The 19,956-nt window shown below is 45.4% G+C and overlaps 1 protein-coding gene across 6 annotated transcripts in view; it reads left to right on the top strand.

The window, feature by feature from the left end:
* Positions 1-10,814, top strand: part of DCX (doublecortin) — a 71,666-nt gene extending 60,852 nt beyond the window's left edge. For 4 of the 6 annotated variants that reach the window (XM_048318645.1, XM_048318641.1, XM_048318643.1 and 1 more), the window contains 2 exons: positions 1,384-1,481; positions 3,753-10,814. In XM_048318645.1, coding sequence (XP_048174602.1) covers positions 1,384-1,481; positions 3,753-3,809 — 155 coding nt within the window. In that variant the 3' untranslated portion in view covers positions 3,810-10,814. The remainder of the gene's footprint in view (positions 1-1,383; positions 1,482-3,752) is intronic. The other 2 variants (XM_048318646.1, XM_048318644.1) reach the window with 1 other exon arrangement.
* The last annotated feature ends 9,142 nt before the right edge of the window (positions 10,815-19,956 follow it).

Below are 19,956 nucleotides of genomic sequence, written 5' to 3'. Positions count from 1 at the left end.
TTAGGTGGCATTCTTCAGCCTTAGGAAGGATCAGTGACAACTGGAGATAAAGAAAGAGGCATTTTAGAAACTGGAAATGGATTCTAGCTAATAGAGATTATATCAGTCCTCTTGTTCCCCCCATTTTCTTTGATAGGAAACACAAATTCACTCAGTGAAATAAAACATAAAAGAGATCCAAGTTCTTTTTTTACTGAATTGCCTTCATTATTTGGCATATAGTTAGAGAACTCTACCTTTTTTCCCCACCAGCCTGGAGGGCAGCTCATTTTGTAGAGCTGGAGCACAGTGAAGAGTGGCACAGCACAGTGCACAGGAGCCAGCAGGAAGCAGCTTCTGCCTTTCCAGAACTGTTTTTTCCCCCTACCAATAAAGCATGGTCTGAGTGGGATAGGGAGGTATTCCTCAATGATCTATAAATCATTTTTTCTACCACCTTTTAAAAATATCCATTTCCTCAGTAAGGTGCATTTGTCATAGGAAAAAAGCTGTGTGTGATGAATAACCTCCTCTTTCAGCAGGGGAGGAAATGCATGGAAATGATGGGTGTGAAGGCAGAGGAGCCACATCACCATGAATTTGTTGCATCTGAGCTGCTTTAACTGCTGGCAGCTCCTCCTTTGTCCTGGGGCTTTGAGCACATGTTTCTTTTCACTTTTGAACTCACCTGTTTGACCCCTACCTGTGCTACAAACCTGAGCTACCCCGCTGTTTCTCACAAGGAGGTAACAGAGAAGAGGGGTGAAGCTTTCTTAGGCATTCAAGCAAGAGCTGTGCTGCTTTTGCTCTATAAAAATACAACATTCACACATCTTACTCTATGATACTTCATATACTTCTTCAGTCTCCTCCAGACACTGAAGTACTTGATGAATTTTAAGTAATGATTTGCAGATTCAGCTGTTACAATTGAAAGCATCATTCCATCTGGCTCTTTGGTCACTTAATCCCACCCACAGCAAACAGGCTGCTGTTTGTGTAATTTGTAATGTGTGTAATTGCCATCTGACATTGCTTGTGTAGTGTTCAGGATATCTTCAGCCTCTGCGTCCCACTCATGCCCTTAAACTGTTTGAGAACACAGAAATTGTCATGTTTTTCTGGTGATCTGTGCCTCAGATCGACTTGGTGAATATTTGTTGTGTGAAATAGTGCTCCTTCAATTTATTTCATATTTCACTGTATTTTGCAGTCACCCTGAGCAGCTGAAATCCTGGAGTTATGTTTCTAGCTATGCAGTTCACTTGGGCTTTTTTCTCCTGCCTAACATGAATAAACCATCGTGTTTCTGTGTTAAATACTTGGAGACCTTCCATCTCCCCAAAGAAGAAGGATTTTCCCCTTGTGTGCCTGATTTCCAGCTTGTGTCTTGTTTTCTGCCAGCAAACGGGACCTCCAGCAGTCAGCTGTCCACACCCAAATCCAAGCAGTCGCCGATCTCCACGCCCACCAGCCCAGGGAGCCTCCGTAAGCACAAGGTATTACGTTTCTTATACCTTACTACATCTCCTTCTGCCTCAGTCCATCACATTTGTGGAACTCTGAAGTCATGGCCATATTCTCTGGAAGAATAACAACAACTCCTGATGTTCAAACAGTGGAATTTGGCCCTTTACCTATAAGGGTTGTCCTTTAGGGCAAGGTGGTGAACAAACCATTGGCCTGATTCCTCCCCTGCAGTGGTTAATGTGTGCTGGAGGCCACACAGAGGGATCAGAGGAGATAACTTGACCATGAACTTACGTCACTATTTGGAAAAGTCATTGATGGATATGGTTTCATGTAAACCCTCCTGTCCTGAAAAGCCTCAAGTGCTGGCAAATCAGGCCCCTAAACAGCAGAATGCAGATGTTACTGGAGCTCTGAAACATCACTTTAATGATGCTCCTCAAGAATTTAAATTTAATTATTTAAGGCCATGCTCTGTTTTACAGGAAGCAGGTGATTCTTACAGCTGGTGGGGTAATTGTGTTGTGGAAGAGTAGCTGGTTTTGCTGGTCACAGACAGCGTGGCTAACAGGTAGCACAGCATCCTGGCAGAGATCAGGAAACCTGTGCTGGCTCATGGATAATTCATGCATTGATTTATTTAAAAGGTACAGCAGCTGTCACAGCTTTTTCAGTTCCTGTTATTCAGGGCCACTCTGTGCTGAGTCCAGACTTTCATTTCTGTGGGCCTTTGCATTTCTGGAGTAGCCACAGTGCTGCTTCCAACAGTTTTCACTTGATACGAAAACTGGAGCTTGGACACAAATGTGGGTGTGAGAGGAAGTCAGGGGGGTTTCTCTTTAGTAACCAGACTGTACCTCTCAGCCTGAGTGTGACTTTAAAAGCATTGACTCGGAATTTTTGAAGGGTAATTAAAAAATTCTGGTAGTGCTGAGGTTTTGCAGTCAGCAGCCACGTGGAACCCGCCATGGGCCACATTGCAGGGGTTGAACTAATTCTGTTTAACGAAGGCACAGCTGAATCCAAATGAAAACTGTGTTTTCCTCAGGACCTCACTCTCTTCTCAGCTGCTCAGTCTAAGTTTGAGGATAAACACCAATTTTAGCACAATGTGTCCAGATTTGTTATTAATTTGTAATTGAGAACAGAATCTGGCTCCTGGTCAGCAGTTCAGCAGGAGTAATGCTGTAAACTGCGTTCTTTGCTTCAGCATCAGGGACACAAAATACTTTCCAAACTTCCCATCTCATTTAGAACTTCGGAGATGAAGATTTGCTTCTTGGTCAAGACAAGTGAAACTCACCTTTTTGATCTTTTATGTATGTTTTCAGCTGGCTGATCTATGACCTTTCCAGTGCAGCCCTGAGACCATTTGTAATAGATGGTGGCTGCTGAGGGCAAAGCCAACCCAGCTATGATTTTCTGCACTAAGTTAAGCCAATCAGCAAACACAAATGCAGCATTTTAGGTTACCAGAATATTCACACATCGTTGTCTTTCTCCCAGGAGCAATTTCCTGCTTATGATGAAATCGCTTTTCTTTTTTCCCCTTAAAGCTCAAATGATAAATGCTTAGGTTGAGTTCACCACAAAGTCCTATTTTACCTCTTCTTGTATCTAGATTTCTGTGAATTTCCTTCCTGAATATTTGGGTTTTTCTTCATTTTGCTCACAGTTATTACTTTCGTGTGGGTCAGAGTTCAAAAAGGTCCCACAAGAGCTTTAGCCCTCAGCCTGGTTCCTGTACCTAATCCCACACAGAACGTTAAACAAATGGAATTAAATGGTTACCCCAGAAAGGGACACTGGAAAAGCTTTTGGTCCAAATAATAAATTTGGGATTATTTTCTTAACCCTTCCAATTGATTAGAAGTTGCTTAAAATAAAGAATAAACCATGGAACATGTGATTTTCCTGGAGATTTGTCCTGAGGGCAGCTGTCAAACCAAGGTAAGACTCTTTATTGTGGACTTAGGTTTAAAGAGATGTGTTTAAGGCAAGGTGCTGCTCTTTCATGCATGTGCTGGAATGGACACATTGATCCAGAACAATAAAAAAACACTTCTCAAACTTATCCCCAGACAGTCAGCAGGAGCAGAGATGCTCTTGCTCCTCTGTGCAAGGAGCCTGCCTTGATTTTAGCCTTGAACTCCCTGGATTCTGGTGAACCCAGCCCAGTCACCAGTGCACGATTCCTCCACCCTCTGACCTGCCAGGAACTGAGCCACTCGGCTGCTTCCTTTTGTGTGGCCAAGGGTGGGAACTGATGGTGAGGGTTAACATTTCCTCCTTTCTCCCTACAGGACTTGTACCTGCCCCTGTCTTTGGATGACTCCGATTCCCTTGGGGACTCCATGTAGAGCGACGTGGAGCTAAATGTCCATATTGCATTTGGGATCCAGCAAAGTACTTCTGCCAGAACAAGCAGATAGGTGACTGGTGCTTTCAAGTCAAAGGACACACGGTTATATGTCATTTTTGTTCTGTGATTTATCCTCTCTGTGCCACAAACCAACACCTGCCAGTCTATAGAGATAGAGGGATACCATTCTTCTAAGTTACAGGGATGCAAAATGGGCATTGTGAGAAATTTGGGGCCGATGTGCCAACGATCCTGTGCATTTCCCATCTTCTTCTATTATTTCTTCTGCTGCAACCATGTGATTTTCCTAGTGATAGTAAAGTAGCTCCCCTGGAGGTGTGCAAATGGACCCCTTGCTGAGCAGTTTGCAAGCTGGAGTAGAGCAGATGATGTTCTCCACCTGTGCAAACTGCCAGCCTTTGCCAGCTCGCCTGCTCCTCATCCCCAGCCCCAGTTTTGGCACCTGCATTCTAACAAGTCTTGGTTTTATTGTGGAGGGCAGGAGGGAAAATGACTTTCTAGTTTGATGCTTAATATGCCAGCAGAAGCTTGGATGAGATGAGGAATGATTGTGTCAGATGCTGAGTAAGGTTAGTGCAATAATTCAAATTATTCAAATATTATTTGGCCTTTTTTTTTTTAATAATTAAGCAAAAACCCATAAATCAGCTGAGTTATCTGGAGTAGAACACCTTCCACATGCAATCCAAGGATGCTGCTAGCTGGTAACAAATATTTATACCTCCCCTATGGTATCTCTCTATCTCTGTAACAGTAATGCCTTGAGAACAGCCAACACTGAAAACACTGTGAGAATTTGTTTTCAGGTTTGACACCCTATAGGTCACTTTTTATAGCAAAAAATCAATACACTTTTTATAAAGGAAAACCTTGTATCTGTGTTTTGGGAGTAAGGATTCAAGCTCCTTCTTTTTTATAAAAGCTGGTGATTTTCTTTTGTTTAAAAAACACGTTCAGAAAAAAAAAAAAGTACAAAAAAAACCAACCACAACTGCAGAACAATAATAACAGCAACTCAGTTTAGAAATCTTGTCATCACTGCCAAAACAGACACGTGTAGGGGGGAAAAAAATGGTCAACTCAAAATATTGAATGTTTTGATAGTTTTTGTAATGTTTAAGATTACATATTTGGTTTTTTACACTTCAGTATTCCTAACTATGGCCAGATTCTCTACTTATATAACAAATGAAGTTTTGTGGTGTTCTAAAACCCGTATTTTAAGAAACTCTTCTATCTGAGAAAAACAAACTCGCTGTATTTAGAGAAAGCTTTTGCTTTTATTAATCTGTAATGCCTCCTCCAGAATGCAAAGTTCATCTCCTCACGCAGGGCTGGTGGTTTTTACAGCGCTGAAGCTTTGTCCTAGGCCAGCTGCCATTGCCTCCCTCCCTCATGGAATAAGCTTTGATGAAACTGATTCTTGCAGAACTTTACCTAAATGAAATCTGTGCAATCAAGTCTTTCTTTGTTGCTCTATTTGCCTTTCTTTTTTTCAACACAGGCACCTACTCCCTCTTGCCTTGCAACCCCTTGTGATTAGGATGGATTTTATCCTTGTGCTGTTTGATGCTCCATGAATGCTGGGTTGTTCCCAAAGCCACTCCACGTTTTGTTTGCTTGCATTGCTGGGATGAAACAATCTGTGCAGGCTGCATCCTTCAAGGCTTGTGTGATTATACTTCTGATTCAACTTTTTAAAAGAGATTTATCAGAGAGAGGCCAGGATTGGGAATTGTCAAGGGGTCACAGTTATCATGCACCAAATTTGCACCCAGAACTCTTAGTGCATGATCATTTACACCCAGAGTTTTGCACAAGAAACCATTTGTTCTCACTGATAACTTCATTTGATTGAGTAACTCTCTGACTGCACAACTGCTAAATGGTCATTTTAAATATTGTAAATAGAATCCTGGGGTTGATTCACAGGCTAAGGGCTCGTGTTGAGGGTTTGTGGGGGGGAAAGGATGGTGGTGTGGACAAAGCTTGGGTGCAGTAGCCAGCACACCTCTGAGCCCTTGGCACTGCTGAATTTCGTGTCTGAATGGGAGCAGGTCTCTGAGTAACCCTGTGCCTCAAGCTGTCTGTCTGTCCCTGCAGGGACAGCTCTGTTCTACCTCACTGGGGGTTGTGAGGCCAAATGTTGGTTAACATTTGTCAAGTGCTTTCAGATCCTCTAACAGAAGGTGCTGAAATATTCTGGGTGCAGATTTGGTTATGGGTGCTAATTTTTGGCTGTTTAATCCCGTGAGTGCTACTGTAGACACTGGTCATGAGCAAAAAGGACTTTTTTTAAGCATAAGGATGTCAAAGGCCTTGGTTATGCTAATAACAATATTATTCATCAGAGCTTTTGTCTTAGGGAAAGCTTTAGTGGGACAGATAATTTGACATGCTTTTACCCTCTCCTCTGTTCTGGTGATGGAAATCTCACAGTCCCTCCCTGAGTCTCTGCTTTTCCAGGGACTCTGAGCAGTAGCCATGGATGGACTGGGATTGCAGTCCAGGGTGTTGTCACACGGTGACAGAGGCCATTCCTGTCACAGTCAGGGTCAGCCTGCCCTGCCACCTTTCTTCAGAAAAAGCAGGAGACCAGCCATGCAATCCCATCCAGGTTCTCTTGCTGCTCAGTGCAGGACACTCGCCACACATCCGCCAGGAAACCCAAATCTCTGCTATCCTGGGCTGCTCTCTGCAGCCTGAGCTGCTGGAGCTGGTGGTGGTAGGAAAGGAGGCTGGGAGATGCTTTTACCCAGTGGCTGGGAGTGCAGTTTGTGTAAGAGAAAGCAGGATCCCAAGGGAGGAATGATCCTTTGTTTGGATGGCTGTTGAGAAGGGCTTCCTTTCCTCCCTGCCAAAAACTGTGTTTGGTTATTTGGAGATGTTTTTCCTGGTGGAGCATCACTAAGAAATCACTGAGCTCTTCCTCCTGAGCTGCACCTGGTGGACACATCTAAAACTTGATCCTGCCAGCTCTCCCTTGGGAATGCAGCTTTGTTTGCATGAGGATCATCCTGTGGTGGGGCTGAGCCCAGCAGTTCCTTCAGGGAATTAGGGAGACCTTTGAAAAGGCCTGAAAGAATTAAAAAAAAAAAAAGTTCAGTGGGAAAAATAGCCATTCAAACCAGCAGAAGCCACAAAGAAAACAGGGTATGAGGCCAAACTCCCAAGTTTTAAGAAGCAATTTTCTATGTAGAAATGCCTGGGCAGTAGAAGTCAGTGAGCATTTCAGCTGTAGCATAGAGTGAAGTCTGTATTAATGCCAATATTGCATGAGTTCTTGTACAGAAATGCATGTGGAATGTTACATACATTCAGAACTAGTTATCTTTGGCTTTGTAGGATCCCTCATGTAGATTTGAATACAAAGAGAAACAGTGCACAGGCATCAGACCTTAGTTTTTTAAACATAAGGACAGCCCTCATTCAGGAAAGAACTTAAAAGCTTAAATTTTAGCACGTGCTTTACTCCTGTTGACTTTTCATGAGATTAATGATTTTTCATGAGATTGGGTTTGGTCAGAAAGCTTTCCTGAACTGCTGTGAATTAGTAATTACTTCCAATATACTACAGCAATTCCAGACCCTGGGAGATCCTGGAGCAGATGATAGTAATTCCACTATATACTCCAGAGTTCACCTTTCATATTTATATTTTTTTTACATTTACAAGTACAATAAAGCTCCACATGATATGAGGATTTGCCATATTAATTCTGCTATAAAACCCCTGTCTAATTTGCCTCACGAGGCTGCCTTTAGTGCTTTCGGAGACTAATTGAATCACTGGGACGATATTGTTTTAAAACAATACAGTATTTAAAAACAAATTGGAGAGACGCTTAAAGTAGTAGGGCTTTGTTTCTTTGAAATCTGCCTTCATTCAGTATAATTTAGCAAATTTGCATATAAAGATCCCTGTTTCAAACACAATCATTAGGAAGGAATAGCACAGACTGAGGGCTTTAGCATTCATACACTCAGGTGATGGTCTTGACTGTAGAAGATGAGCGCAATGCAGCAAAACCTTCAGCCTTGGGATTTTTATCAATTGTACAGCATTTATAATCCTGAAGTTTCTGTTTTAGAGCCTCATCTGTTAACGATTTGGAGCTAGTTCAGTTCCACCAGCTAAATATCTTGAAGTGATTTGGAAAGAGTTTGATAATGGGATTTTACCTTGGTTTGCTCTGTGATGGGAGTTGGAAGTAGCTTTCCCCTACCATTGCCTGTGTTTCCTATATCTGCACATTATTTATTGTCTTCTCAGGAGCTAGAAGCACTAATTGTGTCATTTTCACAGACAGTAGAAGGATTCTGCTTAGAAAACAATTGCCACATCTCTCTCATCCTCAGCTAACACATGTAGGCATACAAAAAAATCACACTTGGTCGAGCTGCTATTTCTCATTTGCTTGTTGAGTACTTCTGAAGAGGAAAAAAAGGAGGGAGAACCAAAAATTGTGGCAAACAGCAAAGCACTGTTATACCCAGGCATTTCCAATGGGAAGCAAGGGCATTAAAGTGTTAGTTTCTCCTTATCCATATGGATAACATTTTCTAGGATGCCTTGTCTTTGCTTTCTCATGCCTTTGAGGTCAGTGCTGCTCTTCCAGCACACCCTGTGGGAGTGCTCTGTGATGCCAGGCTGAATCCCTACACAGACACTGTTCCAGGGACAGCCATCCCTGGAAGTGGCATCTTCTCTGCAGGGGCACAGTGTGGATTTTCCAGTCTGAGCCTTTCCCCAGTGTGCTGTGAGAGCTCTGGCGTGATTTTTATCGCTGACCTCAGTGGTGCCCCACAGCCATGAACCAAGAGTTCTCTTTCACTGTAGGAGAGGCAGAATCATTTTTAGAGAAAGGAATGAAAAATAGCCAAGTAAAGTAGATAGAAAATTAGTCTAGAAAGTGTCTCCTCAAGCTAAGACAATCCATAGCCAGAGAAAAGCTCTGTAGAGGTGTGTTTACTGCATGCCAGGTGCTGACCACAGCCATGACGGAACTAAACAGCTTCTTTTTCCATGGAATGACTTGGGCCCCAAGTTATTTTTCTGGTTGCTGATGGAAGCAGGCTGGGACACTGTTTGGGGCTGGTGAGATTCTTTGTAGAAGCAAATGGATGGCATGAGATGAAGATCTTTTTTCTGTGTATCTAAAGAGTCAGGCCAGTCCATGCAACAGGACGAGTGCTTTACACGAGACACCTGGAAGAGATCCAGCTGAAACCCCACCTTGGTGTAATGAGAGCAGGAAGGTGAAGACTTTTAAGTGCCTTCTTACATCCTTTGGACTGTGCATGTGCCCAGCAAGGCCTAGGGGACAGCAGCCTTGACCATAGCAGACAGGGCACACTTTAATTCTCGAGGTGTTTAGCCCATCTCGTGAAAATTGCTGTCTCCAGAATCACAGATTTCTTCTGGCTGATGCCTTTGTCCCATCTGCATGAATCTGAGCCTCTCCACAGTATCTCAGGAAATGGTAAACCTGAGTCTTGTGCCTCACAGCTGCTCCTCACTGTGGAGTGACCAGGGCTGGGTTCTGCTGCAGCAGTTGTTGATTCTGCTGTTCAGATGTTCTTCATCCTCCTCCTCCTCTGCTCCTGGCTCGAGAGCTGGTGTCTCCTGGTGCCTGCAGGTGAGAGGCTGGGAGCAGCAGTGTATAGACCCCACTCTGTTTTGTCTCCTCTGGAACAGTTCTAGTCCGTGATGATTGAAGGTCTGAGGCCAAGCTGACAAACCCACATATTTTAATAGGGAGAGGGGAGATTTTCAGGGAATATAAGGTGGATGGAAAGGCTTTTTCCAGCAATGCCATTGCACAGCTGCTCTGACAGGATCCCAGTTGCAGGGCGTGGTATGAGTGCTACACCTGCACGTGCGAATGTGGAGTTTTGGGGTCACAGACCACTGTCCATCCCTCAGGACACCGCTTAGAGAAGGTTAAACATATTGACAACTATTTTTGGCCAACAGATGAGCTTCTGAGCAAATGAGAATCACACCTAGTGGATTCAGCAGTGGGGTTTCAGAGCCAGTGGGGTTTCAGAGCTGCTGGGGTGTGGCACAACTCTGGAGAGATCACTTCTCCTTGTGCTGTGGTGTCCCAGTGCACAGAGGGCTGGTCCCAGTACTTCCCTCCACCTGCAGGGTGCTTTGAGATAAGCTGATACAGAGAGCTTGCTTTTAAAATGTATTCATTACTCACCAATGTCTGAACACATTGTAGAAGCAAACTGTGTCTCTGGCAAGTCTCTCACAGAACTCTGGCTCTCTCAAAAACTCTGCTGGAAAAATCCTTAAGTATTTCAGTCATGGTGAAAGACACCTCATTACTAGTTCCCCATCGAAACCATGGGGGAGCCAGCAACATCCCTGGGAGGAGAGGAAGGTGATATCCTCATCCAGCACCCCATTTCTCTCCTGCCTGAATACAGCCCCCCACTGCCCCTCTTTTTATTAGAGGTATGTGCACATATCAGAGGCAATTCGTGTCACCATTCAAAATACGGGCCTTGTGTTTATAAACAGTGAATAAATCTGATTATTCCAGTGGCTTTCTACCAAGAAAACAGTGGGCCAGGTGTTGAAAACCTTGTTTAGAAAGTGTTTGTGGCCAGATGTCTACATGGGAGAGAGCTGCCTTGCAGTGTCCTTGCTTAGTGCACTTGAACTCACCTATTGTGACTCTTGCTCTTTATCTCAGTGAACTCAGGACTCTTGAGCCAGTTTAGGGGTTCCCTAGGTCTGACAGTTTAGCACTCAAACTGAAGAAGGAGGAGGATGCCCAAAGGGAATTAAGAAATCTTGGCAGTGATTAATCTGTCAGCTGAAAAAAGGAAGTTGGCACCATCAGGGAAAGATGCTGTGATGGAAAACACGGGAAATGAAGGGAAAAGCCTGTTCCTTAGAGGAATGGTGGGGGATGTTTGTTAAGAGATAGGTACTGAGTCGTGAAATGAGCTGGGGCTTCAGAGAAAATCCAATGGCAGGGAGAGCATGAGGCACAGCCCTGGACAGGTCAGTGCCACTGATGGGTGAGAATGATGAAAGACAAAAGCCAAGAAATTCTAGGGACAAACTAAAGAGAACGCTGGGGCTAACTGGGGATCTGTGGCTTGGTTTGGACAGAAGAGCAGGAGCAGCTCCTGGCTGCTTGTTGAGACTCACTGTCCCTGCAGGTACCTAGGCCAGGGGACAGGTACCTGCCACAGCAGTGTCTGTCCCACTCCCCTTGGCAGAAATAAGGCCAAACTTGGCTGCAGGCAGGAGAATGTGGCATGAAGCTCCTCCCCTGCTGCCGTGTAACTCTCCTGCCAGCATGTGCCATCCCTCAAAGGGAGAAGGAAGATCCAGCCCTTTGCTGAAGGACAGCACCAAGCTGTGAATTTACACTCCTCCCCATCAGATCAGAAACAGCAATTAATGATCAGCGTGCCCTGGCTTGGGGAGGACAGACGTGGCACTCTGGAGAATAGAAGATAATAATTAGGGCACCTCAGAGCCTCCCATCCCTTCCCACAGAGCTCAACAAACTCTGGGAAAAGTGGCAACCCAGCTGCACCACGATGAAAAGCCAGGACAGGCTCCTCAGGGAGGTTTCCTGGGTTTGCTGTGTGGGCACAGGGGTGATGCTGATCTTGCCCAGGAAATGCCCAGCTCGTGTGTGAGGGCTGCTGCAGCCACCACAGCAATGGGAAGTCTGTGCTGAACACAGGCACCTGTGTTTAACACTGGTTTTCTCATGAGATGTTTTTCCTAAGTTCAGTTGAGCTAGAGTGCTTGTGAATTTAATCCTAAACCACAAAATCACTGACTTATCCAAACACTTTTTTGTTGTGTAGGCTCAGATTATTTTTTTTGTTGTTGCATAAAGATTGCACCTCTTTGTTTCCATAAATTCTCAGACACTCAGTATAATGCAAATGGAACCCAATACACCTAATTTTCTGCTGCTTTAACCAGGCAGAAGCTCCTCTGTAATTAATCTATGAATCTATTTGGTCCAAGGTTGGTCTCCTATTTCAGAGATTGATTACTGTTGATAATACTTGTGTGATTGATTACTTGAGTGGGGATTCAGTTTCCTGGGTGACAGCTGCAGCCTTTGCAGAGGAAAGCTCACTCACCCCAGTTATAAAGGGATCTCTTGTATGGACCTCGAATAGCAAGTTACAGATGGGAGATATCTTGTATAGTTTAATTATAGTTAATGATAAAGCTGAAATAGTTTGTTGAAATACCTTAAAAGTTTTAGAATTGAAAATTAAACAAGGAACATCAGCAAATCAGGGCCTCCTCCATATTTTCTGGTTCTAAAGAGTGTTGGCTTTATCTCACTTTATCTCAGTCTACCAATAGATATGCCCTGAGCCCAGCAGGTTTATGGAACTAGAAGTAGTATTTCTATTTCTAGCAGTATTTTTCTACTCTTGTCCCATCTAGTACCAGGCAGAGATTTATGCTTGGCTTGGTTTTTAGAGAAGTGTTGCCAAATGTCTCTTAAATAAAAAGGAAGGTTTGGTTCATTTTAGGTGACTCATCTAAACTCAAGGCTGCTTTTGAATTTTATCCAAGCTGGTTCTTCCATCTCTATTTGCAAGAGTTATATATAGGAAATGGAGCTAAATTTGAGTCACATTTGCACAGTGGGGCTGTTGCAGAGCACAGTGACTCATCTGGCACGTGCAGTCAGGATGGAACACGGCGGTGGCACCTGGTCAGGGAGAGCCAGAGCCAAACCCTGGCTCTGAATCCCTGAGTTCTGGGAAACCCATGCACAGGGTCAAACTTGGGAAATACTGCAAGGGACGAAATGGATCCCAAGCTTGGGTCCAAGCCCAGTTCTTGACATGACAAATTTTACCTTCAGAGAATCCCTGAGAAACATTTTGTGGGGTTTATTTTTGTTGTGGTTTGGATTTCGGGGTTATGTTTGGGGGAGTATTTTGTTGTTTGTTTAAACTCCAGCATGGCTGCTTTTCTCCATCTGCTTCCAACCCTTGCAGAACAGGTATGGATGGACTTGTAATTCACTTTCCTTAGCAGGTGGCAGGTGAAATCCTGTGATATTCTATTTCCCTCTCATGCTGACTATACAGTCACAGGGGGGTTGCAGAACACACAGCTTTTTTTTTCCTTTTTCTCCCTCTCTTTAAGACAGAGGAGCTTTTTCCAGATTTAGTGTGATGTCTAATGATGCATCTGCCTAAAAAGAAGAATGTCTAGGGAATTAATTGCACTGCTAATTGGTGTTTATAGATACGGTGAAGCAGAAGTATTGAATGTAAGAACAAGGAAGCCTGTGAGTTATAATTACATGCTGAATCTTGACATGTGAAATTGTTGTTAGTTTGCTTCTTATTTAAATGATGGGTGATCCAAGCAGCTTTAGCACCGTGGCAGTCCTAGTACAGCTGTGATTAGCAATTAGAAGACACCCAGGGTCTTTTGGAAAGAGGAAACCTGTCTAGCCAAACCTCTTCTATTCTCTGAAATGATGACACATTCCCCTCCATGATTCTCTGGGTTTTGTGACACTGTCTAGTCTGGAAGCACAGGAAAGGAGGATCAGCCTGCTGGCTTTGCTGTCACTAGCCTTTGTCTGCTTTCTCAATTACAAATCCTGTCCCAAGCTGAGGTGAGCAGCTCCCATCCCCTCAGCCTGAGCTCCACACGCTGCTCTTGTCTGGAGAGCAGGAGCTGCCTTTGCTCAGGACCCTGCGGCTCCCAGAGCTGCAGAGCCACCACCCAGTGGTGCTGAGGGAGGGAGATGTGCAGCTGAACTGGAACGTGATCATGGATTACTGTCTTAGGTCATTCATTGGGTTTGTATGATTTCCTCATTAATGACAAAGCTGCAATATAATATAACTGAGAGGCCACGATGTATTTTCTCTTGTTGCTCAGTGGGTGGGGGTTGGAGGGGCAGCTGGGTTTAAAGTTTAGCTGGTATACTTTAAACTCTGTGTACATAACCTTGGAGGACACGGGGGTGGGAAGGGGTCCGTTGCTATTTTGGTGGGATTGGTAAACTTCAGGATGTTTTTGTTTAAAGAATAAGGTATTTAATTAATGACATTGTACAAAGAGCTATTAATTTAAATGGTGCTTTTGTTCTCCTACCCCAGACCTGTCTAACCTTTCTTTTTGGCAAGCCTGCAGCAATGCTGATCATGTTGACTTTTGTACCTTGGGGGAGTGTGTGGAAGGGGAGGGGAAATGCTTTTCTCTTCAGACAAATAACGTTGCCCATAGTTAACTTCCTGCTTGGATACATACCTTGAATTTCCTTTATGCTGAATTTCTATGTGAAGGTCTCTTCAAAGGGACAGAACAAGCAGAGGTTATTCCAAAAGATCTCAACTGTATCATCTTGTAATATATTGCAGCTTTATGCCAATGATTCCTTGCTTACCTGTACACAGTCCATGCATGTTTTGAACTAATTTTGCATTCTCCATTTGTGGTGAGTTATTTAGCATTTTAACCACCTTTTGTGCCATTCAACTTGTACAGAAAACATTTTTATTGACGTTTTAAAGGGAGGGGGAAGAAAATAAAAAGACCCCTTCTGCTCCCTAGTTGTAAGTAGAACTCAGTTACTTAGCAAACAGATGTAGATGAGTGGTTGTAGTGTTAGAAATGTTGGCTTGCTCGTGAACAAGCTCTTGAGAGTAAATGCATGGTCCTGTACCTCTCTCTTCTTAATTAGCTCTTCCTTTCCTCCTGGAAAGATTCTCTCCCTCTCTCTTACTCTGTCTTTGTCTCTCTCTCTCTCTCGTGGTTGTAAAGTACAGATTTGGGCATAAATAAAGCGATAAACAACCAGGTTTGAAAAGCAGTTCTCAACAGGTTCTCTCGGGGAACGTATTTCTCGCAGTGCCTTGCCTTGGCACGTTGATCAGACTCCATCTTCCAGGATGAAGCAGGTGCAGATCAGTCCCCCGCTGCCTCTGCTCGGGCTGGGGAGCAAATCCAGCCTTTGGAAGTTTGGCTTTGGTGGAGGGTGAGGTGCTGCTGGGCCACCGCAGCTGAGGCAAGAGGCACGAGCGGCGTCGGCCGTGGCCTCCACTCCTGGTGGTGCTGGTTGTCCCTGGGACTCGTCCCACGGCCCCTGATTTGCGGAGTTTGCACACACTTTTGATTTTCCTGGATACGCAGCAAGGGGGTGGGGATGGGATAAGGGAATTATGTTGTTGGGGGGTCTGTAGACAACTCCTTCTCCACACTCCCGAGCTCTGAGTTGAGTACAAGGGGCTTCTTGTTTATTAGCTGTGGTTCTGTTGGCAGAAGATGGGAAAAAGTCTTGGAAAAGATGGGGTCACCCACAAAGATGCATTTTGTAAGAAATGGACTTAAAGAAACCCCAAAAAGCCGTGCCACAAAATCACAAAGTGTACCTAGATCCACACCTCTATTCCCTATGGCTCTTCTCCCTTAACAACATTTCCTTTTGTTAGAAGATTTGACTTTCTAGGAAAAAAATTCCATTTTTGTGAGGTGTTGTGAACTGTTTTTACTACTTGTAATAACCATCCCGGGTCTGAGTATTCTTGTAATGCAATGCCATGCAGCAGAGAACCTGTCCACTTTATAGCTTTGCTCTCAATATTTGTTACTCATTGTTTTCTCATCTAAATGTACATTTGCAAGATGTGTGTAATGTCATTTTCAAAAAATAAAATTTGGTTTCAATATTTAGGCCGATAAAAACCTTTCTGAGGCTTTCATTTGTTGAGTGTGTGTTGACTGTGACTTGTGAATTATAGTAGCACTCTTTCATTTTGATACCTCAGCTTTCCCAGATCTGCCCCACTTGTGTAAATGCTGAAAAAAAGAGACTGGGGAGGGAACCTGATGTCCCTGAATTAATGAAGACCCACATCTGCCTGACTGAAGCAGCCCAATGTGTGCAGGACCCATCCTTTTGCCTAAAGGGCTGGGCTGTGGGTCCCACTTTGGGAGAAAAGGGGCAAATTAGGGCAGGTCTTTCCCCGTGTGAGCACTGCAGTGAAAACTGCTGATCCAAAGCAGCAAACGTGGGCCCCAGCTGAACTCTGTCCTGGCACCCAGGGCCTGGGCAAGGCCTGTGTGGTCCCACGTGAGTTTTGGAAAGTTTGGTGAGATTTGAGAGCTGTGTTTGTCCTGCCTTCCCACACAGGCCTGAAAAAGCTCCGAGTTGTCTTTTCACAGCCTGTCTGTCAGAACCACAGTGAAGACAAAAGCTTTCTTCCCTGTGAGCCCTGAGAAATGATAATAAGGCTTAGACCTCCTCAGTGAACTGTCCAGCACCAGCCACTTTGCTGTTTGTTTCTGCTTCACATCTGCAGAAGTAAAAGTGAGTGTGGTGAGTCAGCTCTGGCCATCCTCGCTCCGGACTGGGTGTTCTGAAAGACCTTGGACTCTCCAGGGTGTTTCATGCTCACATGGAGCCCTTCCTCCCTTTTTCCCTGTGGCCAGCACACATCAGCCCAGGGAGGGTGTCCTCGTTGCCCTCTGGGCCAGAGCAGAGGCTGTGCCAGCTGGCAAACAGCACCAGGGCTACCAACAAGTCGTCTCTCTTGGCCAAGTGCTGGCACCCCCTTGGCTGATCACACCATGCCAGGACAGGCCAGAGCAGCACAGACAGTGCAGTTCTGTTTGCAAGGAAAGACCACATGGGAAAAAAATGCAGTTCTCATCATGAAACCAGGAGAAAATGGCTCTCAGGGCAGCCTTTGTCTGAATGTGCATGGGCTGAAAGTGAAGGAAATGTCAGAAAAGCAGAACGAGTGCTTTTGAAAACTCTCTGCTCGTGTCCCTGTGCCCTGCAAGAGCCAACAAAGCACCCTGGTGTCTCTTGCAGAGGCTGTGTGTTGGATGAGGTCAGTAAAATCAAGGAAGTGCTCCTGCCCAGGCAAAATGTCCAGAAAATGGCAGATTTGAAACCTGCTGTGTGAATCTATCACAGCTATTCCAGGGACTCCGGACAGAGTTAAAAGGAAACCCAAATGCTCGTAGTGTGGCACCCCCAACCAGCACTGCAAGCCATTGGAGATGGTGCTGCTGTCTTAGCAGGAGTTCCTCTGGCACACAGAGAATCACTCCAGGTTTACTGTTGTGTCAGTGACAGTAAAATTCAGCTTCCACAGCCCAGCCTTCCTTCTGCATCAGCCTGGATCTAGACAGAAATGTACATCAGGGATGCCAGAATATGTTGGCAAATCAGAGCAGCAGAAGTGTTTGCTCCTGAGAAGTCTCAGTCTGAGTGTGTTGGCCCTGTGTGGTGTCAATTGCTTGGACTGAAGTAAAAGTTCTGGCCTGGTTCAAAACCCCTTGGCTGCTGTCTTCTCCTCTTCCTGGTGTGTGAAGACAACACAGAGGAGGATTTTAGATCACTGGAAATGATGCTTGGCATCTGTGTTCAGATTTTGGGCTTCTTGAGCCCAGGGCATCAAATCTGGAGTTTGACTCCTCTCTCTGCTGCTCCTTTTCACTGTCTGCCATCAAATCTTGTGATTTAAAAACCTTTTTTCAGGTTGTCACCCCAGGCTGGCTGTGTGCTGCTCTCCAGAAAACACACCAGTGCTGGTCTACCTTCTAAAGCAGAGGTGTCCCAATGGATGGGAGTGTCCATAACCGTGGGGAGATTCTCCAGGGAGCTGTGAAAACCCCTGGGTGGGATAAACACCCTGGTGACACTGCTTTAATTGTATCAGTGCATTGTCAGCCTCATCAGGCTGACCTGCATCTCTAGCTGCCTTACAAGCTTATTAATAAACTTTTAATATTCATATCTTCTGGACATAAGAGACCTGACTAAGAGCTCCCTGTCCTGGTTTGGGCTGGGAGACTTTTTTTCTTCCCAGTAGCACCAGCTCCAGGTGTTGTGGTTTGGGGTCAGTGTGAGGATAATGTTGATAACACACTGTTGTTTTCAGTCACGGCCAAGCAGTGTTTGTGCTCAGACTTTTCAGCTTCTCATGCCCTGCCAGTGAGGAGACTGGGGGGCACAAGGAGCTGGGAGGGGTCACAGTCAGGACAGCTGACCCCAGCTGACCCAAGGGATATTCCAGACCATCTGGAGTCATGCTTAGCAAATAAGCTGGGGGAAAGTCATCCATGGGCTGGGCAACTGCACTGAGCATCACTCGCTTTGGACATTGTAATACTTTTTTATTATCACCACCATGATTATTTTCTTCCCTTCTGACCCATTAAACGGTTGTTATCTCAACCCATGAGTTTTCTCAGTCTCACCATTTCCACTCTCTCCCCGTGCCCAGGAAGGCACTGAGTGGCTGTGTGGGGCTGAGCTGGTGGCTGGGGTTAAACCAGGCCACCCAAGAACATCCCCCAGTGTGACAGGGTGCAGGGGCTGAGCTGGGCAGCACTGGCAGGGTCCTGGAGGCAGCATGGCTCCCTCACTCTCTGATGTGGCCTCGGTGCCTTTGGGGACAGGGCAGGGTCTCTGGGAGTGCCACAGCCTGTGGAAGAGAACACCAGAGAAAGCAGAAAGACCTTCCAGAGGCACCAGGGGCTGCTCAGGTCTTCAGGGTTGGTGGAACAGGAGAACTCAGTTGCTCTTTTTGGGGACAGAGAGGGGGTCAAAGATGCCACTCTCTGACATGGCCTCAGTTTTGCTGGAAAATAAGACACCAATGCTAACATAAGGTTGAATTAGCACAGAAGCCTGGCTGGAATAACCCACAGCCAAATCTGTCAGCAGCCTGTAAATGGCGATTCTTCCAGAACTGCTTTAGAAGGGTGACCAGCACCTAGAGCAGGGTGCAGCAATAAAACCCTCATTTCAAATTAACACATGGCCAGCCTGGCCTCTGCAGAGCGATGCATTTCTGCAAGCAGGAAAGAAAATCTTTGGAAAATTCTGTTCTGTTACAAATTGTCCATGCTTTAATTAAGGAGTCCTCATCGGGGAGGAAGATAACTGTGAGATACATGAGAGGAGGAACACACTTGATCTATAATGAGATCAGCTCTCAAATGAGGTCGCCCACCCATGCACCGCTTGTGCACATGCAGTGGGAGCAGGAGCCAAGCACGGGGAGATGAGGCCAAGCTTTTGTAGCTCTGCAAATGAATGGGTCACGCTTTGGGTGGGGAGGGGACACGAGGGGGAGTGATGCGGTTATGTGCTGGAGAACTTGAGGACAAGGGCAAATGTGTCCTCCCGTGCTCTCCTCACTGCCCTCTTAAAGGACAATTCCCTTATTCCTGTGCCTTGTGACAAAGGACCCTGCAACAGGCTCCAGGCACACACGGGCCAGTGCAGCATCCCCTCATGGGATTAAAACAGAAACTGAAAAACACCTTTCTGTCCCCTTGACACAGATTTAGGTACATAAAACTGAGCCCACCCTTAATATCCTTAAATGTTTAAATGACTCAGGATACTCTGCTTTTCTGGTCAGAAAAGTAGATCAGCTGTGACTTTAATGCCAGGCACCAGCTCTAGGAAAAGAGTATTTAGAGCAGTAGGCTACAACTCAGGAGACTTTCAGCTCCTGCTGTGGCCACAGATTTCTGTGTCACCTAGGGAATCACCTGGGGCCACAGACAAAACACAGCAAGTGCCCAAAGTGGGCTTAGAATTTCTTTGGACTCCAGGTGCCAGCAGGATGGATAGTCACTACTTCAGACTCCATGTAAAGAGTTTCACCTGGGAAACTAAAACAGGTGCTGAGAGGTACCAGCACAAGAAACCACCAGCACTGTGAGAACAGTCCTGGCATCTGAAACTGCAGGAAGACAGATCTTCACTAAATAAAAAAATGTCATTGCATGATCAAGTGTCCAAGGTGAAACCTCCCAGGCTCCAAAGCAGACATGGACTGCAGTGAGCAGAAAAACCTAAAGCTTGGTGCAGTGGGGTTCTGTCTTGGAGTGCAGAGCTGCTGGGATAGGCTTGGACAATGTTCCTGCAGCAGCAGCATCCCACAGACCATGAATGACCGGGCAAACATGAGCCAAGCCCTGTCCAACTCCTGCCAACATTAAACAAGGCTCTGATTTCAGGCTGTGGGAGAGGGGCAGCACTCCTGGAGGCCTCAGCATCGCCGATGGAGAAGGGGAAAGCGCTAAGCCCGAGCACATTTCTCATGACCCTGAGACAGGAACAGCT

This window comes from Corvus hawaiiensis, chromosome 14 (genome assembly GCF_020740725.1).
Source record: "Corvus hawaiiensis isolate bCorHaw1 chromosome 14, bCorHaw1.pri.cur, whole genome shotgun sequence".
NCBI classification, from domain to species: Eukaryota; Metazoa; Chordata; class Aves; order Passeriformes; family Corvidae; genus Corvus; species Corvus hawaiiensis.
This window is presented reverse-complemented; position numbering and strand designations above follow the sequence as displayed.